Source organism: Girardinichthys multiradiatus, chromosome 17 (genome assembly GCF_021462225.1).
Source record: "Girardinichthys multiradiatus isolate DD_20200921_A chromosome 17, DD_fGirMul_XY1, whole genome shotgun sequence".
Taxonomy (NCBI): Eukaryota; Metazoa; Chordata; class Actinopteri; order Cyprinodontiformes; family Goodeidae; genus Girardinichthys; species Girardinichthys multiradiatus.
The window spans coordinates 2,859,797-2,884,814 of NC_061809.1; the positions used below are offsets into that span (position 1 = coordinate 2,859,797).

At 41.1% G+C, this 25,018-nt stretch overlaps 1 protein-coding gene across 1 annotated transcript in view; it reads right to left on the reverse strand.

The window, feature by feature from the left end:
• Positions 1 to 25,018, reverse strand: part of scube1 (signal peptide, CUB domain, EGF-like 1) — a 181,560-nt gene that overhangs the window by 155,861 nt on the left and 681 nt on the right. The window contains exon 2 of the mRNA XM_047389326.1: positions 19,999 to 20,121. Within this exon, the coding sequence (XP_047245282.1) occupies positions 19,999 to 20,121 (123 nt within the window). The remainder of the gene's footprint in view (positions 1 to 19,998; positions 20,122 to 25,018) is intronic.

Sequence of the window (25,018 nt, forward strand, 5' to 3'; positions counted from 1 at the left end):
TACCGTGTCCTATTTTTTTGAGAATATGTTTTAAGGGTTCAGAGGTTTTTATAAACAGCCATAATATTTAAACCTGAATGTAATATTAGCAACATAAAATCAGTTTGTTGTTGGCTATCTGTATATCTGATTAGAAATGAAGGCTGTAATTGGCTGTTATAACCTTGCTAATTTGAAAACATAACATCACATAACTGTCCTACTAAGAATTTAAATTTAACATTTACAGTACAGACCAAACATTTGGACACACCTTCTCATTCAAAGAGTTTTCTTTATTTTCATGACTATGAATATTGTAGCTTCACACTGAAGGTATCAAAACTGTGAATTAACACATGTGGAATTATATACTGAACAAAAAAGTGTGAAACAACTGAAAATATGTCTTATATTCTAGGTTCTTCAAAGTAGCTACTTTTTGCTTTGATTACTGCTCCGCACACTCTTGGCATTCAGGTGACTACCTTCAAGAGGTAGTCACCTGAAATGGTTTTCCAACAGTCTTGAAGGAGTTCAGAGATGCTTAGCACTTGTTGGCCCTTTTACCTTCACTCTGCGGTCCAGCTCACCCCAAACCATCTCGATTGGGTTCAGGTCCGGTGACTGTGGAGGCCAGGTCATCTGGCGCAGCACCCCATGACTCTCCTTCTTGGTCAAATAGCCCTTACACAGCCTGGAGGTATTACAAATCAGAAACAGGCGGACTCAAGATTCAGCCAGACACCGTACTGAAAATTTAAAAGGTTTATTCAGCCACAGGAAAACGTCACTCAGGTAAACCTCCACACAGCTTCCGGGAATCACTGGGGCAGAAAGAGGGATTAGTGACTAGTAGTTTCTCCAGGTATTGCAGGGATCAGAAAAGTCACTAACCTGCTTTTGTCTTGAGTAGAACTTGAAACCCAGAGGGGAAACCTCAGTGGGCGGCAGGTGGTGATCTCCACAGCACAGGTAAGATGTGACTCCAGGCTGAATAATCCGAGGGCAAGGCTGGCTCAATAATCCAAGGACAGAAACAGGGTCAATGATCGGAACAAGTCCCCCAAGTCGGGGCTCCACAAAGGGCTTGACCTGAGAAACATGGAACGTGGGGTGAATCCTCATGGAATTGGGTAATCTCAGCCGTACAGGGACAGGGTTGATGATCTTGGAAATTGGGAAAGGTCCAACAAATCGGGGTGCCAATTTCCGGGATTCTATCCGTAATGGAAGGTCCTTGGCGGAGAGCCAAACTTTCTGCCCCACCTGGTACTTAGGTGGCAGGGGTCCGTCTCTGGTTGGCCGTTCTTGACTGAACCAGTGACATTCTGATCATCGACCTCCTGGCCTTTCTCCATATTCCTTGGCACCTTAGGGCAGCCGCTTGAGCGGACGGAACATTAGCCTCTCTCTCCTGAACCGAAAACATGGGTGGCTGGAAACCAAACACAACATGAAAAGAGGACAAACCAGTGGCACTTGATTGCATAGAGTTCATGGCATATTCAACCCAGGGCAAATTTTGTGACCACTTGGTCGGGTCTGACTCACATAAGATGCGAAGTTTGATTTCCACTTCTTGGTTTGCCCTCTCAGTTTGACCATCAGACTGAGGATGAAAACCTGAAGAGAGACTGTTTGAAATTCCTAACAAGGAACAGAACTCCTTCCAAAAACGTGACACAAACTGGGGTCCTCTATCAGAAACAATGTCATTTGGAATTCCATGTAGCCTGAAAACGTCTTTGGTCAGTATCTCACCAATCTCCTTTGCAGACGGGAGCTTCTCCAGGGGTACCAGATGAACCATCTTAGAAAATCTGTCAATTATGGTCAGCAGAACAGAGTGACCATTTGACACCGGTAAACCTGTTACAAAGTCCATAGCAATGTGTGACCATGGACGAGGGGGAATTGGCAATGGGTGCAATAACCCCGCAGGGGGGCGACGAGAAGACTTGGCCTGGCAACAGTGAGTGCATGCAGAAACAAAGTCTTTGACATCCTTAACCAGCGATGGCCACCAAAACTGAGTTTGAACTGTCTGAATCGTTCTGCTGATTCCAGGATGACAAACGAGACGAGAGCAATGACAAAACTCCAGTACCTTTGGCACAAGGCGTTCAGGGACAAAACAGCGGTCAGGTGGGCTTGATGGTGGGATAGGCAGATCCTCTAATGGCCTCCTGGACCTCCCTTTCCACCTCAACTCGGAACACAGACAACCTGACGGGTTCAGGAAGGATAAACTCCTCTTCACCCGCAGACTGAGATTCTGCGGGCTCTTGAATCCAGGATAGGGCGTCAGGTTTGCCATTTTTACTCCCTGGCCTGTAAGACAGGGAGAAATTAAAATGACCAAAAAACAGAGCCCACCTTGCCTGCCTGGGGTTCAGCCGTTTTGCTGATTTCAGGTACTCCAAGTTCTTATGGTCAGTCCACACCATAAACGGCTCCTTAGTCCCCTCCAGCCAATGTCTCCACTCTGTCAATGCCAACTTGACGGCCAGCAACTCTCTGTTTCCCACGTCATAATTCCGCTCAGCCTGTGACAGAGTTCTTGAGAAGAAGGCACATGGGTGAACACGATCATCCTCACCTCTTTGGCTTAATACGACTCCCACCCCAGTGCTAGAGGCATCCACCTCCACGATAAACTGTCTCTCTGGGTCAGGAGAACGTAACACTGGAGCTGACGTGAAGAGTTCCTTCAACCTATTGAAGCCCTTCTCTGCATCCTTATTCCACAAAAATGTTGCCTTGGAAAAGGTAAGAGCGTTCAGGGGAGTAGCAACCAGGCTGTAATTTCTAATAAACCTCCTATAGAAGTTTGCGAAGCCCAGACATCTTTGAAGCTGCTTGCGATCAGTTGGAGCAGGCCATTCCAACATGGCCTTTACTTTGGAGGGGTCGACAAGCACTTGATCTGGGGAAATGATGAAGCCCAAAAAGGAAGTGGTAGTTACGTGAAATTCACATTTTTCTGCCTTGACGAACAACTGGTTTTGGAGAAGACGCAGGAGAACAGCTCTGACATGTTTTCTGTGGGTTTCCAGATCTTGAGAATAAATCAGTATGTCAAGATAAACAAATACCAATTGACCCACCATGTCTCTTAGAACGTCATTGACAAATGACTGAAAAACTGCAGGAGCGTTAGTAAGTCCAAATGGCATGACCTTGTATTCATAATGGCCCGTAGGCATGTTGAAAGCCATTTTCCACTCATCCCCTTCTCTGATTCGGACCAGATGATATGCATTCCTTAGATCCAGCTTAGAAAATATCTTGGCTCCCTGGATCTAATCAAAAGCTGTGTTCATGAGTGGTAAGGGGTATCTCTTTTTAACTGTTATCTCATTAAGGCCTCTATAATCAATGCATGGTCTCAACGAACCATCCCTCTTCCCAACAAAAAAGAAACCAGCACCTGCAGGAGAGGAAGAAGGTTGAATGTGCCCTGCTTTTAATGCCTCATAAACATAATTCTTCATGGCCCTGTGCTCTGGACCAGACAAAGAATAGATTCTGCCTTTAGGGGGTGATGTGCCAGGAAACAAATCAATAGCACAATCATAAGGTCTGTGGGGTGGCAGAGCTGTGGCTTTGATCTTATTAAATACTTCCTTTAAATCATGGTATTCTTGCGGTACCTTGGATAAATCCGGATAGGTCTCCTCAACCTCATTCTCCACACTAACCTCCATAGCAGCAGACAAAAGGCAGTCAGCGGAACATGACTCAGATCAACCCAGAACGTCTTTTTTCTTCCAGTCAATGTGAGGGTTGTGTTTCTGCAACCAGGAGGCCCCTAGGACTACAGAAAGTTCAGGTGAATTAATGATCATGAAAGTTACTTTTTCTTGATGATTACCTCCAACTGTTAAGGTAATCTCCTCCATCCTGAGGTGTGAATTGTTCATGCTGTGACCATCCAAAGCTAGCACGTTTCGTGTGTCAGCTGACGGAATAAGTTTTATGTCGTTGTTATTTGCAAATGTTTCGTCCATGAATTTAGTGTCTGCTCCTGAATCAATAAACACGGCCCCCTGGAGAGACAAAGAAGAGGTTTGAAAACGAGCAGGAAACAAGAAGGAGGAGGCAGTTAGTTGACTTCGGCTCAGTAGAGACCTCCCTTCCTCTGCTGAGCCTGTCCTTTTAATGGACACCTGAGTGCTAAATGTCCCTTCTCTCCACAATAAAAACAGAGCTTGAATCTTCTCTGACGATCTTTCTCCTCAGGGGTAATCTTGGTTCTGCCCAATTGCATGGGCTCACAATTCTCATTTTCCTCAGTGAGAGGTGACCGGCTCCTTCTCTAATGCCAGTGTGCAGAACCCTGAGTTAATGATGAGCGACCCTCCTCATGTCGCTTCTCCCTCCTTCTCTCTGCCAGCCGAATATCAATGCGAGCAGCAAGGTCCTCGAGTTTTTTCAGGGAAGAGGGGTAGTCACGGGTCGCTAACTCATCCTTGATGTCTGCGTTTAGTCCTTGCATAAATGCATCCATCTGTGCTGCCTCATTCCAATGGCTCTCTGCGGCCAACAAATGAAAGTCAATTATATAAGACGAGACAGGCTGATCACCCTGTTTGAGGGACTGTAATCCTCTTGCGGCTTCACGACTTGGAATAACAGGGTCAAAAACTTGAATGAGTTCCTTGGAAAAAGTTTCATAGACGTTACAAGATGCAGACCTGTTTTGCCATTCAGCAGTCCCCCACTGTTTTGCCTTTCCTGCCAGCAGAGATATAACAAAAGCCACCTTGGAAAGTTCAGTGGGAAAGGATGACAGCTGAAGCTCAAAATGAATTTCACACTGAGTTAAGAAAGCTCAACACTGGTCTGGGTCTCCCCTGAACATCTCAGGCGGAGATAGGTGTGGCTCCCTTACCTCTGCTGTTGTCCGTGTCACTTGGGCGTGGTTTCTTTGTGACGGTGGCGGCTCGGAGACAAGATTGCCAGAACGTAATGTGGAAATTATTTCCTCCAAGCCAGAACCCAACCAGGAAAGGGTCTCATCAACGTGGGTGCGCCACTGTTGTGCTGGTGATGGGTCCAGTTTTGGCCAGATTTATCTATTACGAATCAGAAACAGGCGGAATCAAGATTCAGCCAGACACGGTACTGAAAATTTAAAAGGTTTATTCAGCCACAGGAAAACGTCACTCAGGTAAAACTCCACACAGCGTCCGGGAATCACTGGGGCAGAAAGAGGGATTAGTGACTAGTAGTTACTCCAGGTATTGCAGGGATCAGAAAAGTCACTAACCTGCTTTTGTCTTGAGTAGAACTTGAAACCCAGAGGGGAAACCTCAGTGGGCGGCAGGTGGTGATCTCCACAGCACAGGTAAGATGTGACTCCAGGCTGAATAATCCGAGGGCAAGGCTGGCTCAATAATCCAAGATCCAAGGACAGAAACAGGGTCAATGATCGGAACAAGAGACGTCAGGCAAGGGGCAGGCAGAGGCATAAACCAGATGCAACAAACAAGGTCGACAACCAAAATCCAAACAGTCTGACAGGGAGCAGGCAGAGACATAAACCAGATGCAAGAAACAGGGTCGACAACCAAAATCCAAACAGTCCAACAGGGAGCAGGCAGAGAGGCAAAAATCCAAGAGGCAAGGCAAGGTCAAGAAACAATGATCAGACAGGAAGGAACGCTGGATACCTACTCACACGATGGCTTTCAAAAATCTGGCACCGTCTGCTTGTCAGAGTCCGTATATATCAGGGAAGACACAAGTGCTTGGCATGCCACAGATTGCACTGCACTGCAGCAGCCACCAGGTGCATCTCATCTGCTGATTGCAGCCAGGGAGACAGGGTAGAGCAGACGTGCCAGAATAATAACAGGAGGTATGTTTAGGGTCATTGTCCTGTTGAAAAATAAATGATGGTCCAACTAAACGCAAACCGGATGGAATAGCATGCCGCTGCAAGTTGCTGTGGTAGCCATGCTGGTTCAGTATGCCTTCAATTTTGACTAAATCCCCAACAGTGTCACCAGCAAAGCCCCCCCACACCATCACACCTCCTCCTCCATGCTTCACGGTGGGAACCAGGCATGTTGTCCATTCCTTGTCCATTCCTTGTGTTCTTTAGCCCAAACAAGTCTCTTCTGCTTGTTGCCTGTCCTCAGCAGTGGTTTCCTAGCAGCTATTTTACCATGAAGGCCTGATTCACACAGTCTCCTCTTAACAGTTGTTCTAGAGATGTGTCTGCTGCTAGACCTCCATGTGGCATTGACCTGTTCTCTAATCTGAGCTGCTGTTAACCTGCGATTTCTGAGGCTGGTGACTCGGATGAACTTTTCGTCCACAGCAGAGGTGACTCTTGGTCTTCCTTTCCTGGGCCGATCCTCATATGAGCCAGTTTCTTTGTAGCGCTCGATGGTTTTTGCGACTGCACTTGGGGACACTTTCAAAGTTTTCCCAGTTGTTCGGACTGACTGACCTTCATTTCTTAAAGTAATGATGGCCACTCGTTTTTCTTTACTTAGCTGCTTTTTTCTTGCCATAATACGAATTCTAACAGTCTATTCAGTAGGACTATGAGCTGGGTACTGTATCCACCTCCTGCACAACACAACTGATGGTCCCAACCTCATTTATAAGGCTTGAAATCCCACTTATTAAACCTGACAGGACACACCTGTGAAGTGAAAACCATTTCAGGTGACTACCTCTTGACGCTCATCAACAGAATGCCAAGAGTGTGAGGAGCAGTAATCAAAGCAAAAGGTGGCTACTTTGAAGAACCTAGAATATGACGTATTTTCAGTTGTTTCACACTTTTTTGTTCAGTATATAATTCCACATGTGTTAATTCATAGTTATGATGCCTTCAGTGTGAAGCTACAATATTCATAGTCATGAAAATAAAGACAACTCTTTGAATGAGAAGGTGTGTCCAAACTTTTGGTCTGTACTGTATGTACCTAAAAATTATTTTCCAATGAGTTTACTAAATTAGTTTTGCCAGAATTTTAATGATATACAACGTGTTTGACTGTTTAAATTGTTTTTTGTGACGCAAAATCATTTTTCACTGTATAAACACTCCCCTGGCATATGTTCAGTTGCAAAAAACGTAATCCAACTGATCCAGTTCCAATTGCTCTGCAATGACACAATGTTACTGTCAATAATGCAAAGTGTTTTCTTTAGTGACAAGGTTAAAGCATACATCACATGGAACAGGCCACCTTAAAATGGTGATTTTTCACTTGCTAAGAAGTGATTTTAGCATCCAGTTTGCAAATGAAGGATTTAATCTGCCTTGACTAATAATGACTTTATTTCTTTCCAATTAATTATATTATCAGCATGAAATCACAGTGGGTCCGTTACATGATGTGCAACTACAGTTAACAGGCTCTGCTCGCTTATCTGGCAGATAATCAGTTATGTGTGCACTTCGCCAAGATCAGGTTTGTGCGTGCGTCAGCAGCAGATGATCTCACTGACAGCGATGATACACTGGAATGATCCAGATGCAAGAAAAAAGTGTTGCAAGGAGTTTTATCATGAGAGATATGTCATGGCTTTTGTTTGTTATTGGCTCCAAATCAGACCTTGGTTAATCCTACATAGAATCCTCTATACTCATCTATTTTTATTATTTTATTATTGACAATCCAAATGTGCTGACACATGTACAGACCATTCTCTTTCTCTGCGGTCTGTCATTCTATCTACGCATCCTACTGGCCACAGTGACAGCAGACATTTTTGCATCCCAGTTGGTACCTGCATTTCAAACGTGCTAAATCTAGATGCAAAAACTGCATGCAATCCATTTCGCATTACATCACCTTTGCATAAATTTGTTTGTGTTATTATATGTTTTGCATATTCATGAAAGCAAACATGCTAAAACGTTTGCCCGATGTTCTGCTGATTTTACACATGCAATCCGATTAGCACCTGGGTTGTAGATCAGTTTGCGAATGCAAAAAAGTTTGCATGAGGTTTTTTACATGCAAACCTTTTGCAAATCAGGCCCTAAATATTTTCCTATTTTTTTAATCGAGCCTTAAAGGTTGACTACAGGGGTTGGACAACAAAACTGAAACACCTGTCATTTTAGTGTGGGAAGTTTCATGGCTAAATTGGACCAGCCTGGTAGCCAGTCTTCATTGATTGCACATTGCAGCAGTAAGAGCAGAGTGTGAAGGTTCAATTAGCAGGGTAAGAGCACAGTTTTGCTCAAAATATTGAAATGCACACAACATTATGGGTGACATACCAGAGTTCAAAAGAGGACAAATTGTTGGTACACGTCTTGCTGGCGCATCTGTGACCAAGACAGCAAGTCTTTGTGATGTATCAAGAGCCACGGTATCCAGGGTAATGTCAGCATACCACCAAGAAGGACGAACCACATCCAACAGGATTAACTGTGGACGCAAGAGGAAGCTGTCTGAAAGGGATGTTTGGGTGCTGACCCGGATTGTATCCAAAAAACATAAAACCACGGCTGCCCAAATCACGGCAGAATTAAATGTGCACCTCAACTCTCCCGTTTCCATCAGAACTGTCCGTCGGGAGCTCCACAGGGTCAATATACATGGCCGGGCTGCTATAGCCAAACCTTTGGTCACTCATGCCAATACCAAACGTCGGTTTCAATGGTGCAAAGAGCGCACACCTTGGGCTGTGGACAATGTGAAACATGTATTGTTCTCTGATGAGTCCACCTTTACTGTTTTCCCCACATCCGGGAGAGTTACGGTGTGGAGAAGCTCCAAAGAAGTGTACCACCCAGACTGTTGCATGGCCAGAGTGAAGCAGGTGTTTCAGTTTCATTGTCCAACCCCTATACTTTCACAATCAGTTCTATAATTCAATTTTAATTCCAAAATTCTGCTTTTTTTGTGTACAATGAAGTACATTTTTAAAGCAAAGGAATTCAGTTTCTAACCATTAAATTCAGTTACAATTTCGTGAAAATCGTTTTCTTCAAATTAAGCAAATACAGATTTATTCTGAGCAATTCAAATTCAGTTTCTGATGGCACAGGTTTCTGCCCTTAAGCTCTGGCAATATGCTTAAAGTCTTTGTGCTGCTGGAAGGTGAACCTCGTCGCAGTCTCAAGTCTTTTGTGTCCTCTAACAGTTTCCAATCTATTGAGCTCCATTCATTTCCCCATCAATGCTCAGCTTCCCTGTCTCTGCTGAAGGAAAGTATTCATAGCATGATTGTGTCACCAAAGTATTTCAGTTTTCAATATAGCTGTTTAGGGGGTTGAATACCAGCCTCATTTATTTATTGTTATATGTCTAAATAAAAGATAGACCACCCAATTGGTATAACAGTAGAAGGGCAGAGGGGGCTGACAACATACACACACTTCAGAAAATTATTTGAAACAAAATTTCCAAACCATGTACCATTTTCATTTCCACAACCCAAATATGAACAACTTTGTCTTGGTCTACAACAATAAAAAAAAAAAAGAAATACCCTGAAGTAAGTAGGTTGGTGTCGAAGACATAAAAAACAAAAATAAGAAAAAAATACAAGCATTTTCCATAAGGTTTAGCAGCGTGTTCAGAGTTAGGTGAGAGAACCAGAATTGCTGTTCAAGAAGGTTCAGGTCATGACTCTGTGAAGGCCAGTCAAGTTTTGTGCACACCAAACTTTATATACCTGCAGCCATAGAAGTAATTGGAACACCAGAACTTAATGATTTAGTGGTGTGACCCAATACTTTTTGCAAAATAGTGACTATTTTAAGATAATACTGCTACTGCTAATACTGTTCATTTCTTTTTATGAGGTGCCAAATTTCTAGGGAAAATGTTTGTTGAAACAGAGTTTAAAAAGTTGTCAAATCCTCTCTGTGAATACCAAACAGCTTATTCTGTTACTGAAAATTGTTTGGAGTTGGTGTTTTCCTGTAAACAACCAAAACATGATTACATCTTCTCATCATACTGGTCACCAGCTTGGTCACACACTGCTGTGGGATGGTAACCCATTCCTTCAGTTAGCCAGTGTGGCTGTGCTTGTCATTCTGGAAAAAAAACACCCATACTTAAAAATCTTATGCTTAAAAAACCAATATCCGCTGGACTGTTTACCATATTGACCTATCAGTTTGGCTAATTGTGATAGTAAAGTATTTTCAAAAATAATTGCCCTCAGACTTGAATCAGTCTTTCCTCATTTAATTACAGATTATCAAACAGGCTTTGTTCAAGGCAGACAGCCGTATTTTAATTTGAGATGCCTATTTGAAATAATCCACACCCAACCGGACACAATGGTCCCAGAAGCAGTCATATCATGAGACACTGAAAAAGCTTTCGACAGGCTGGAGAGGGGACATCTTTTCTATCCATTACACTAATTTGGTTTTGGCCCTAAATTAATTAAACTAATCAGATTAATATACACTAACCCCACTGCCTCAATTATGACCAATTATACCTCTAAATATTTTAGACTACAAAGAGGGATGAGGCAAGGTGATCCCCTAAGCTCATTTCCCTCTTTTCTAGCCGTCGAGCCACTCTCAATAGCCTTAAGAAATAACAGTAAAATAGAGGATATCATGCATAGGGGCCTAATACACACTGTCTTAGTGTATGCGGACGATCTATTATTATATTGTCAGGGTTTGGGCTTTGTTTGTGTTTAGTCACTGTTTATGTTTATATTTAGTATTTTGGTAATCATGGTTGTTTTGGTTACTTCCTCTCACTCCTGATTGTTTATTTCCCCCCTAGTGTTGTCACCCTCCTCGTCCATTGTTTCTTTGGGTATTGTTGCTTTCTTAGTTTTGACTTAGTATGGTTTTCTCTGTATTATTATTATTATTTATTATTGTAGTGCTCTGGTTTTCTTGTATTTCCTAGTTCAGTTTCCCATTTATTATCTTTGTGTTTATTTATGGTTTGGTATTTGTCCTCTTTTATATTCTACTAGGTTACTAGTATTATTTTCTCTGTGTTAATTTCTTTTCTAGTTGTAGTCCTTTCTCGTTTAGTTCCTCTAGTTTTGCTTATTCTCCAGCCCCTCTGGTTAGGTTGTGTTTACTTATTGTTTATATTTTGATTGTTTACATTATAGTCCTCATGTTCTCTGCTTCCCATCCAGTCTATTCAGTCAGTGTGCTTTAGGTTTGTTTACTTTTGTAGTCAGGGTTTCTTTATGGTGTTGCTAGTTCTTAGGTTGTGGGGTTCCTTCCGTTTTCTCAGTTTCCTTTAATTCATGTTCATTCTTGATTTTTATGCTTTATTTCTCTTGGTCTATAGTTTCAATTAGGCCTGCTCACTGTTGTGTTAATTAGTCCCTTTCCTCATGCTTAGTTTTATTAGGTTCACCTGCTCCCTCTGCCTCCCTGCCTCCTTGTCTCACCTGTTCTTAGTTCCTTTGATTACCTGTCTTTGTTCTCTCTCAGTATATTAGTTGGTTTTGTTTCATTGTCCTTTGCTGGTTCCTCTCGTTGCACAACTCGGGTCTACTCTCTACTGCCATGTATACCATGTTCCTGCAGATGTAAGTTTTGGATCTCTGGTTTACCTGCAGTGATTTTGTTACGCGTGTAACTTTGAATAAAGCTGAAGATTATTCGGAATACTGCTGCCAAGCTCTTGTCTGCGCTTCGGTCCACCCCAAAACCTCACGATGAGATATATATTACCAACCCCAGAACAAGTATTCCTGCAATCTTAACAGTCCTTGACAATTTTGGAAAGAATTCTAGGTACAAACTTATTTATAATAAAAGTAAGTATTTTCCCATCAATAAATTGACTGAAAACTGTCCTAGCTTACCTTTCAAATTATCAGTTTCTTCCTTCACAAATCTAGGTGTAAGAGTTACTAAGGCCTTTCACCATTTAATCAAACATAATTTTGCACCACTTCTAGAGCAGACCAGACAGAATGTTAATAGATGGTCAGCTTTACCAATATCTCTTATTGGTAGAGTCAACTATGTAAAGATAAACATAGTTCCTAAATATCTTTACTTATTTCAGGCTATACCTGTGTTCATACCAATGTCTTTTTTTAAAACATTAATCAGCTGATCTTCCCATTTACATGGAAAAACAAATCAGTATAAGAAGGGATTCTCTAGAAAGACCAAAAGAGCTTGGCGAACTGTCCTTGTAGAACCTCTGCTCATACTATGCCAATTTAAATGCCATCTTTTTATGTTTAAAAGACTAGAATGGCTCACCCCAGTCTGGCTTTAGATTGAATTTACTAGGAGTAGGCCACATTCTCTCTCTGCCTTACTGTCTGCATTTCTACCTGCAATAGTTAACAATGTGAAGGGGAATATAATCGTGGGTCAATCTCTCATTCTAAAGAAATTTAAAAAATGCTTGGGCATCCAAATTATCTACATATACTCTCCAACAATAAATAACCACCTCTTTCAACCATCTTTGCTGGATACTAAATTTCAGGCCTGGCAAATTAGAGGTATATGTAGCATAAAAGACCTATACATTGAAAATACCTTTGCCAGCTTTGAACAATTACCTATAAAATAAACACTGTCAATTTTCCTTTTTTTGCTATCTTTAAATTAGAGACTTACTCCGTATGAAATTTGCCAATTTTCTAGACCCCTCAATCTTCCTGTTTAGATTCCCTGCTGAAGGTTAATCTATTAAATAAAAGAAGAGTGTCAATGATATATATACATAATGGAATGGATAATGGAAAAAGTCAATCCCTCTCTTAATCAAGTAAGGGAAGAATGGATTATTGATATGGGTGTTTGGATCTCTGATAAAGAATGTGACAAAGCCCTCAATAAAGTACATTTGTAATCCATCAACTCACGTCATGCACATAATGCAGTTTAAAATTGTACACTGTCTACATTATTCAAAAGTTAAACTTGCCAGAATATTTCCAAACATTAACCTCACGTGCGACAGATGCAACCAGGCCCCAGCAATTACATATCATATGTTATGGTCTTGCTCAATGCTCGCGAGTTCTGGAAATCTTTCTTTGAAACTCTATCCCAGGTATTTAATTTTAATATCCAGCCCTCCCCTATAACTGCCATTTTTGGTAGTACACCATGCCCAGATAATGTGAATAATCCTCCAATATACCTACACAAAGTTATTGCCTTCTCCTTCTTGCTAGCTAGGCGAGTTATTGTTTTGTTGCCTGATTTGGAGTTGCCTGGTTTGGAGACATAGTTCACACTGCAGGCAAATGTGGCCCAAATCAGATTTTTTGGGGGTCAAGTGACGGGGTCAGACTTTTTAGAACAAGTGTAAACGCTCATATCTGGCCCATATCTGACTTTTTCAAGTCAAGTTTGAACCACTTGTGGTCCTGAATCCGACACGTATCTGATCTGTTGGAATGTGATTCCAGTGGGAATGACCAAGGCGGATTAGATGTGACTTTCACGTCACTTTCCATCGCATTGGTCACAATTTTTCGCCGCCCAGCAGGAAACCGTAGCAGACAGCAAAACAGATGGGGAGGCTAGAATAGAACTGCACAGTGGAGAGACAGCGAGTTGTTAGAGCTCGTTAATAAACAGAGATAAAACTTTATTAAAGCCTAATTGAAAGGCTCATAGGAACCGTCTAGATGTAGGACATAGTTTGTGTTGTAAAATTCGTATACAGCCGTTCAAACAGAAGACTTTAAAATGCTACCGCGGTTACAGAGCATGTGATGATCTGCCCCTGCTGCAGTCTGATACTCTGGATTGCATCAAGTCTTCTGCCTATGGAGTTGAAAGGAGAGGCGATGACATATATGATTAAAAGTTGCCCTCGTCATGATAAAGTTCAGAATAAACCTGGTCTCTGTAAAGTTGTTAAGACATCCAAACAGTTTGTTTGCTGAATTGGCAGTCAGATCTCCCTAAAATGGAACAATAAAGAGTTTCACTCTCTTTTTATTCATGTGTTTCCCACACAACACCCGCTGATACAATAAATGGCTTCTGTTGTGCACAACCATAACACCTATTTCTCCGTGTTTACTGTTGTGCTGTACTTGACTACGTACTTATTGTTCTTATGCCCATGCGGGTCAGTTTGGAGCCGCAAGTAATGTGAACGATCACAGAAAAAAATTACATTTCTGTAAAAATTGGATTTGAGCATTAAGACCTGTAGTGTGAACATAGCCATAGTTATGCGTGTCAATTCTTATGTACTGTTGATCAGTCTTGCCTATGTTACAACATGAATAGGATGCCCGAGGTTTTCCTTTTTTTTGTCTGAGTCACGTGAGTCTTAATTGTCATATATGACTACACATCCTATAATTGTAAAACTGTATTTTCTTTGATGTGTGTCTGTTGGCTATAAATAAAGTGTTTAAAAAAAAAAGAAAACACCCAAGCTGATCCAACAATGGGGTTCAGGTAGAACTGGAGGCCATTCCCCTCCCCTCAAGGGAGTATAACCTCCAAAATTAACCCTGCTCTTTAAGTGCGAACACTGACATTTTGGAGGCTAGCATTTGGTTTCTAGTATAGGAAAGATATGGGATTGCCACTGGCTGCAATATTTTATCGCAATAATTCTTTGAATTGAGATTTCTTCCACTGATGACAGGCCTTGTATTTCTTGTGAGGGACATTCTACCCCATCACACTACCTCCACCAAAGAGTCTTTAGCATTGGCAGAAAGAATTTGGAAAGTTTTTCATGAGTGCAACACACATACTCAACTATGCTGGTCAACCCACAAATGCATTTTCCTTACAAACGTGGCACCATTTTAACATAAATGAACAGATTTTCCTAGATTCTAAGATTTATTGCCAAGAAACATTGTCACAAAAGAAATAATTGACCAAACACACATTTACTTACTTTATGTGCTAGATTAAGATACATTCTCTTTAAACTGTAAGATTTCACTTGTAAAAACTCCCCTACCCCCTGTACTGTTCTTCCTCTTTCTGCACTTCCCTCTATGCTTGTACTCCTGCACTATCACCCTTGTCACCTCTGCAAACTTGGTTAGTGGTTTTCCTTCTAAGTAGCTTATTGATTGCTTAATATTAACTGAATTGTTCTTTCCTTTGGATAAAATTATCTGCCAAAGGTGTAAACATAAACAAGTGGCTACAAAAAGGAATCTTATTTTAGCCATGGTTTTTGGGGATCTTGTTCCTTTTGTCATGATCCTTATCTCATGAATATACGCAAAAGTTGGAACATGGGGAAACCTGTAAATACACAGCTTTATTTTTGGCTCAGCACTTTCATGACCAAGTACATGCTGTAAGTCTCGGCTAGAGGAAGACTGCAGGCCGTGTCACCTGCAAAACTGGTCCCCAAACCAGACCCTCTCCGGCCCTCAGCTGCAGCTAGAAAGCCTGTCCATGAAAGTTATGAACAGAACCGGTGAGAGCCTTGCAGGAGTCCAACATGTACCTTGGAACAGGTGTGTCTTAACACTGGCAAGGCGAACCAAACACCTGCTCGGCTTGTACAGACCCAGATGGCCCCTCTAATGAAGTCATTAAGGCCAACCAGCAAAAGCGTTACAAAAACCTATTGTATTTCAAGGATTTCTTATTATTCTTCTGCTGCTTTACACTGCTTTTTGGGGGCCTAAATGTATATGAATACTCACCAAACTTTGCCCAAAATTGCAAATTTGGGGAATTTATTGGAATTGAAGGTGGGCATGGCCAAACGGCTCTACTGTGCCCCCTAAAGTGAGATAGGCCAACTGGTAAGTTGTAGAAATTAGAAATTTGGTACGCAAATAGATCTCTTCAAATCAAGAAAAAAAGACTTTTGGAGGTACAGTACACACCAAATGTTTGGACACACCTTCTCATTCAAAGAGTTTTCTTTATTTTCATCACTGAATATTGTAGCTTCACACTGAAGGCATCAAAACTATGAATTAACACATGTGGAATTATATACTGAACAAAAAAGTGTGAAACAACTGAAAATATGTCTTATATTCTAGGTTCTTCAAAGTAGCCACCTTTTGCTTTGATTACTGCTACGCACACTCTTGGCATTCTGTTGATGAGCTTCGAGAGGTAGTCACCTGAAATGGTTTTCCAACAGTCTTGAAGGAGTTCTCAGAGATGCTTAGCACTTGTTGGCCCTTTTACCTTCACTCTGTGGTCCAGCTCACCCCAAACCATCAAGATTGGGTTCAGGTCCGGTGACTGTGGAGGCCAGGTCATCTGGCGCAACACCCCATCACTCTCCTTCTTGGTCAAATAGCCCTTACACAGCCTGGAGGTGTGTTTGGGGTCATTGTCCTGTTGAAAAATAAATGATGGTCCTACTAAACGCAAACCGGATGGAATAGCATGCAGCTGCAAGATGCCGTGGTAGTCATGCTGGTTCAGTATGCCTTCAATTTTGAATAAATCCCCAACAGTGTCACCAGCAAAGCACCCCCACACCATCACACCTCCTCCTCCATGCTTCACGGTGGGAACCAGGCATGTAGAGTCCATCCGTTCACCTCTTCTGCGCCGCACAAAGACACGGTGGTTGGAACCAAAGATCTCAAACTTGGACTCATCAGACCAACGCACAGATTTCCACTGGTCTAATGTCCATTCCTTGTGTTCTTTAGCCCAAACAAGTCTCTTCTGCTTGTTGCCTGTCCTCAGCAGTGGTTTCCTAGCAGCTATTTTACCATGAAGGCCTGATTCACATAGTCTCCTCTTAACAGTTGTTCTAGAGATGTGTCTGCTGCTAGAACTCTGTGTGGCATTTGAATGAGAAGGTGTGTCCAAACTTTTGGTCTGTACTGTATGTCCTAAAGGATGGAAGTCAGCCATTTTGGGTCAATGGGTAATTTTTGGTTGTTTTTGAGGTTTCGTACATGTCATACATGTCATACTTAAACAAACTCCTCCTAGGGCTTTTGAGCTATTGGCTTTATATTTGGTCCGATGCACTTAAGCTATGGGGGGTTTAAAATGATTAAAATCCTGAGTTTTTGAGCATGTTCAGGGGGCATGGCCAGGCAACAAACTTTAACTAGTCACAAAAAAATGTAAACAGCTGCAACTTTCACATAGAAAGGCTGATTGAGACCCAACTTGATACGATTGATCCCCTTTGGGTAATATGCTGACATAGTCAAAGCCCCGCCCCCTGAGAACCAGAAGTCACTTCTTTCATCTGAAAAGGTCCTTCTCTGACCCTCTTTACTCAATCAACTTGAATTTATGTCACGCCATGGTGGCCTGGCAAAGGGTAACATCACGCTGTGACCATGCGTTTGGTTCTAATTTCCACATATATCATCGGATCCACACCCAATTTTATTTGATTGTTCTTAGTGTGGCCCCCAAAAGACATCCAGTGAAACATTTGGTGGGCATGGCCTCATTCCTCCACAGCGCCCCCTAGAACATTTAAAAAATCTGCCCCAAGTCATGCTTTGAATGAGGATTATTAAATTCAAGATCAACAGAAAAGTCTCTTCGCGCCATGTTTCAAACCTCACAGGAGGTTGGCTATTTTGGGTCAAAGCCGCCATTTTGTCTCATTTACACATGTTGTATCTGAGCAAACTCCTCCTACAGCTTTTGGCTTACAGATTTCAGAATGACTCAGTATACTCTCAAGGCACTGGGGATCAAAAGTTATCAAAAGCTTTTTGCTGCATCAAACTGTGAGGGCGTGGCAGAGTGGTGAATTTCAGTGTCTCTGCATTTGCATACGGTTGGCTGTAAATCACACATGCATCATAGGATTTGCTCCAAACTGGATATGAATGATTTTTGTCAGCCTACAAACAGCTCAGTGCTATTAGGCTTTGGATGCAACAAAGAATGTGGGCGTGGCCAAGCCTTAACATCTGACTTCTCGCTATAAATGATTAATGCGTTATATCTTCACAAACAAGGTCAACGATGCACCAAACTTTGTGTGTGTCTTGACAGACTAGCACTCAGCACATTTACAAAGTCCTTTGTTGACATCACTTTAGCCCCACCCAGTTAGAACAAGAAGTCACATGTTTACCCGGTGGATCTATTTTTACACTGTCACTAACAAAAGCTTAAAGCAGTGTCTGATGACATAGAACAACAGATGTTAAATCCTACTGAGAACAGTGACTGGCTGGACTGGGTGGGCGTGGCAGAGCGTTGAATGTTGATGTCTCGCCATTTGCACACGGTCGGCTCTAAATCACACATGCATGATGTGATTTCCTCCAAACTGGATATGAATGATCTTTGTCAAGCAAACAGCTCAGTTGAATTACGTTGGAATTTGACTCAACTGCACCCCCTAGAATATTTCAAACAACTATATCTACCTGATACATAAGCAAATCTGCCGCCAATTTTGTGTGCTTTATCGTGGACAACCGTTCAACATGTTTGTATGGTCAATTGATGACATCACATCAGCCACGCCCACTGAGAACAAAGCCACAGGTTTCTGTGTTGAATGGCGCTCAATGAAAAGTTTGAAAGAAGTTTCAAACTTTGTCTAATAACATAACTTTAAATAACATTTTCAAAACACTACAAGAAGTCTTCATTAATCCTTCACCACCAAACAGGGAGTGCAGCTTCCATTGGATTTTGAACATATCTTGCCAGAGCAGAACTTGCTCACAGTGCAACCTAGTGGCACAGACCTCAATGCTCCAGAGCAGCTAACTGTCAAACACTTGTTCATGTTCAGTATATTCATGCTTTTTATTTAACAGCTCCTGGCTGCTTTATAGTCTGTGGTAGCAGTAACTAACCTATGTGTATCATACACTGTCTCTCATTCTGGATTCATTCTGTTCAGTGTGTCCTGCCCAGCAAACAACATGTAAGGTGGGAGACCCCCAAGAGAGACTGCCATTCCATCACCAGGTCAAAACTGATACACCCAACACAAACAACCATAATCCACCCGCTCACTTCTACGGTGCCTGCTGAATTATTAGTTATTCTAACATGTATGTTTTGGAGCTATAGGAAGAAGCCAGGTTACCCAAAGGAAACACATGCAGCTGCTGGAAGATCATCCAAGCTTCCTAAAGATGTTTCTGCAAAGGCAAGATTAGAATTGGAGATCTCCTTGCTGGAGGACAATGCTGCTTGAGTTATTTTGCAAAGAAGAATGGACAAATAATGCAGCTTCTAGATATACAAAGCTGGTACAGATGTACCCTAAAAGACCTACAGCTGTAATTACAGTGAAATATGGTTCTGCAAAGTCTGAAATGAAAGGAGTTCAATACAATTTCACTACACATTTTTCTGATTTTTATTTGTTAAAAAGTAATTTTCTTCATACACTACTTTGTGTTTACCTGTCATATAAACTAAAAATATATTGCACTGATGTTTGTGATTGTGACAGGACAGATGTGAAGAAGATCAAGGAGTGCAAGGTTCTATAGCTAATTGATTTACAAAGTAATTGAAGAGGGCTCTGTTAAAGCATACTTTACACTTCAATGACACAGTTACACAATTATAGAATTTTCACAAAGACACACATGCACACACACACAATAGAATACTGTATCTGAGAAAAGCAAACCCTCACTTTTCCTTATTAACAGCAACCTGCAGGAAAAGGAAGATAATACCACCTCAGTTTTAGAATGCATGTCGATATTCCAAACCAGAGGTGTGTGTTACTACCAACATAAATTAGTGCCAAAGCATGACTTGGAACATAACAGCCTCTGTGTCCCATGTGTAGTTTTCTCCCCCTGGTTATAGTTATTGGTCTAGTGAGCTTTGTGATTGAATGTGCTACCAGTTTAAATGCACAATGACACACAGACTGTCAAAGGGGAACAAAGGCACAATCCTTGACTAGACTGTCTGAAAGAAGCTTTTGTCTCAAAACACTTTTCAGCCCACAGTCCTCTAGCTGGTCTAGGAACATATTTTCCTGATCCAAAGGATCAGGAAAATGCTATTGCATGACAGTTTTTAGGTTTACATTACCTCTAAATTTACATTTGTTTTACAATCAAGCTAGCCCAGAAATGACTTTCACCTGTTCTTTAATGATCCAAATGAAGTAGGATGCAAGAGGAACTTACCCTCACACTGCCTTCCATCTCCTGTATAGCCTGGCTTGCAGATGCAGTTGTAAGACTTGGGTGTGTTCTGGCAGAGGGCATCAATGTGGCAGTCGTCTGAATCTTCTGCACACTCGTCTGCATCTGCACAAACATAAAACATCAATACCTAATTAGACCCAAGTCTCTGAGAATTCAATGAGCTCACAGCGTTCACTATGACAAATGACACAACGCTCTGATGGGCTGGATCGGTATCTCCACTCTGTGTTCCCCCTCCCCAAAAGAAGAGATTTAAGGAAGCTTCAAATGCATCAAAAACTGACAGAAAGGAAAGCAGTTTTGTTGGGAGATTAGCTAGTAAAAACATGTAACTTAAAACCTATTGGAGATGTTTCCTAATGGCATTTCTGTCTGAAGAACCCTACAACCCAACTTTTGTCACTTCTAAGATATGTTATGCTTAAAAATAATTATCACAGAAAAAATGCAACTGCTCGGCAACTTTATTGATTATATAAAACAAATGGTCAGCCAGTCAAAAGGCAGCAACTCAATACATTAATGCTTGTTAAAATGGTGAAGAAAACTTGCTGAGGTTTAAAGCAAGGATCAGAATTGGGAAGTAATAGAATTTAAGTGACTTTGAACGTGGCATGGTTGTTGGTACCAGAGGGACTGGTGTGAGTACTTCAGAAAATGATAATGAACTAGGATTTTCTCACACAACAATAAGGTTTACAAGGTATGTCTATAAAAGAGAAAATATCAAGTGAGAACTAGTTGTGTGGACAAAAATGTCTTGATGTCACAGATCAGAGGAGACCAGTTCAACATGATAAAAAGGTAAAAGCAACTTAAATAACCAATTTATGCAATCAAGATATGCAGAGTATCATCACTGAAGGCACAACATGCTGCACCTTGAAGCAGATGGGCTACAGCAGCAGAAGACCACACAGGGTGCCACTCCTGTCAGCTAAGAACAGGAAACTAAGGCTGCAATTCTTATAGGGTCACCAAAACTGGAAAGTAAAAAACTGAAATATATCTGACCTGATAAGCCTCAATTTCAGCAGCAACATTCAAGGGGAAATTCACAAATCAGTGCAATATCCTCCATCACAAAAGAGCAAAGTGTACCGGAGGCAAATTCCTTGTTTGTATGTACAAACTTGGCAATAAAGCTGATTCTGATTCTGATCATTTGTGAGTATTTTGCACCCGCTAGTCTCTTTTTTTTCTGTACTAGATTTACGTAGCTGTTTGTACTAAACACATGAAGGAACAATCCTTTTGGGGAGCAATGTGAACCTATGTTTTATCAAAAGCCAGTACTGGCAAGCTGTGATTAATAAGTGGCCGGACGTCTTACTGATGCAGCAGTTTACTGACAGTTTATCAGACAGCTGGTACTACAGCTGTGGTTCATCGGTATTCTAGATTAAAGTGGGAAAAAAGTTCAGAATTCACTGGTGTGTAAACTGGACATTTATTATATTCCAACAGTCTAACTACCTAAAAAAGCACCCACTTTTGTCCCTGCCTTGAAATTTTTACGTAAAAAAAAAAAATGGCATTATTGCTCGTCATCATTTATGATTTTTTTTTAAGAAACAATGCAACAATTTTTCTTTTCAGTCTATTTATTATAACCAGTGCAACCTAAACCTCTGAGAATTTCCTCATCCTATGTTTTGTGAAGCTCAATAAAAACTTTCTGGGGTAATTCAAAATCAGAATTATTTCATGACGCATATTAGTTTGTAAAAGTAAAGGTTCTTTTTTAAGACATACATTTTGTTCCTGTGCAGTGTCCTGCAGAGAATAGTAAGGCTGATATGTTTATATGGGTTGTATTAGGAATAAATAAACTCAAATATCGAAAATAAAATAATTCAAGTCTATTCAAGTCTGTTGAAAAAAAATATATTTAAAAAATATATGTATAATAGTTTTGTTTTTCATTTGAACTGAAGTCTGCAACCTTTTTCAGTCAATTGTGTGCTTATCAACAGATGGGAACCGCTTTTTAGAGAAGACGTGCACATATTAACCTTTATATGTGCAAGTGGCCTGATCATGGCACTATATATCTACAAGATCATTCACAGTATACACTGTACCTGAAGCATTATAGTAAACTTTGTCGAGTGTTTCCAGCCTGGTGTCGGTGTGATGAGTTTGCTTCAAATGATCTGCTGATCAGTGCACATTGGTGTTTTTGGTACACGTCATGGATAAGTTGGACCCAGATATCCCACCAAAATAATAATCTCCCTACATTTTAGTCATTTCGGGGAACTGTAATGTTCTATGATATGTAATAAAGGGCACACTACATTCTTGGTGAACCACAGAAGACGTCTCAAAGACCCTACAGAGACCATCCACGTGCTGGCTAATTTTTAATATCATGGCATGGTCAGGACTAAACTGACTCGACCAAAACCTGTCCACATTTAAGCAGTCGGTAATTTTAATAAAGGATATGGTTAGATTCAACAGAGAAAATACATTAAGTGCCCCTTGGATGAACCTTGTTCCAAAACTTTCAGCAGTTTCAGCATCAAGCAGGAAAATGGTGCTCTGAGATGCAGCTCAAATTAACCACACTGGCAAAGTATCATCCATATATCTCAGACATAAAAGCAACGGAAACCCTTCTCAGTGCCTGTGGTACAACATTTGGCCACTTGTTGGAAAAAAGATTACAGCACTTTAAAAAAGGTTTAACATCAAGTCAGTGAAGTCTTACAGCTTATATGTGACCTGATTTGCAACGTTGACTCATTTTTATTCTATGATTTGCTTGCCATGCGTGTTCAATAAGGTCCAGACCATTCTGCATATGGAAAAAGAGCTATTAAACTAAGATCTGGCAGCTGAGGGCACACAGCAAACACACAGCTTTAGGGCTCCTCAATTGATCAAGTTATTGATAGAGAAGCTGGTCTCATCTGGTCTTAAATCTAACGATGGAAGGACACTTCATTATACACGCAAATCACATACAGATATTTTGGTTCCTGCTATCTAGTGAGTCAATCAGTAAACCTTTCCCCCACAGCTGTGAGATGTCTGTCCCTCAGCTAGGCTTCAAAATGCAACAAGTACATAATAATAGAAAACTAAAAATAAATACCTTCTGCAGAAAGCCTTTTAGTGAGAGAGAAAATGGGAGTTTGGTATGTAGGAGCAAAGCTGCAACAAGTCAGAATCAGAATCAGCTTTACAAGTCTCTTGTGTTTCGGGGATGGGAACATCTATACTCCCCCTTTCACTTTCTTTGCTCCCCCTGTCAGCCCTGTTGGTGTGGTGGCAGATTGTCACAATATTGACTCCCCACCCAGAACAATTTGCTGCTGCTGCTCCTGCTGCAGGGTCGATAGAAGGCCCCTGCTGCCTGCTTCTCCTGGGACTTATCACAGCACTACTTCCAGCCCACTGCCTCCTACCTCTTCCAAAACCAACATACACACATTTGTATTCCAGTCCTTACAGGGACGTTGGGTTGACTACTGTTCATTTTTTGTAACCATTTTTTGCGCCTTATCCTAACACCACTAACACCTTAAACATTTCCAGTACATATCCTATCCCTAACTTTAACCTCAATTTAAGTCCCACTTTAGCCCTAGCCCTTGGATTGAAATCTTGCCTTTGGAAATTAATTTTCTTACCATTACAATGGTTTTTTTCTTCTTCTATGTTGCTGTTGTGATTAGTTATTCATTAGAAATTTGATTATATGAATAAAAGCTATTGATCAGATTGAGATGTGAAATGTTGGATTTAATGAAAAGAAAAGAATTTCAAATGAAACCCCTCACGCAATTGAAATTTTTAAACTATTTATATAATTATTACATTTGAAATTCATGCTAGTCAGCTTTAGTAAACCAATTTGCACACTTCCATTTATGAGGTAGCTGTGGACAACATAAAATGTATATTGATATAATGGATTCATTCTAATTCAGTACATGAGTAAAGGAAATATCATATAAAAACTATTTTGTTTTTGTGTAGTTATGGAAAGTACAAAATCTCTCTATCTCTCAACTTTACTTGGTGTAACCCACACGTCTAACCCTGACAATCAATTGTCTATACCCGTTCATTGCTGTATCTTCACAGTGATATTCGGTAAAAGGGAGGATACACACTGGACAGGTCACGAGTCCATCTCGGGGCAACAGGGGACAAACAACCATGCATACACTCTAAGCTAAATGCAACTTTAGAGAAAACAAATACCCTCACAAGAGTATTTTCTAACAGTGCTAGGAAGTGATAGTACCCAAAGAGAACCCACCGATGATGTGGAGAACATGCAGAGTCCATGCATAAAGACCCCAGGCTGGGATCTGAATGCAGGATCTTCTTGCTGTTAGGTAACAGGGCTTCTAACTGTCACTTATAAATGACATTCAAATTCAGAGACCTTTGGTCTCCATTAGGCTACATGTTTTGACAAGGTACATGGTTTTCTCTTTACATGACCAAGTTAATTCAAAGCATATTTCATGTCAACATACAATTTTAGTTGTCTTGAAAAGGTTCTATGGTGAGATGAGACTAAAATCGAACTTTTCTGCTTACATCAAAATGTGTGTTATATTATAGAAACCTAACACTGCTTAGCATGAAACACAGTGGTGGGAGTATCATGCTGTGGGGATTATTTCCTCTGGCAGGAACAGGGAAGCTGGTCAGAGTTGATGTGAGTGTGGATGGAGCTAAATATAGGACAGTCTTGCTAGACGACCTGCTAGAGGCAAAAGAATTAAAACTCAGGTAAAGGTTTAGTAGGATAGCAACTCTAAACATACAGTCAGAGCTACAATGATGTGGTTTAGATCCAAGCACATTGCTAAAGGGTTGGTTAATGTCCAAAAACAAAAGGAATTTTCATTTGATTTCTACTGGGTGCTTAGTTGGAAGGTACCCCCCAATCAAATACTGCCTAGGGTCGCATACAACCTTGTCTGGCTCTGCCTATGGTAATATATGAAAACAGGCAACCCTCTCACCCCAA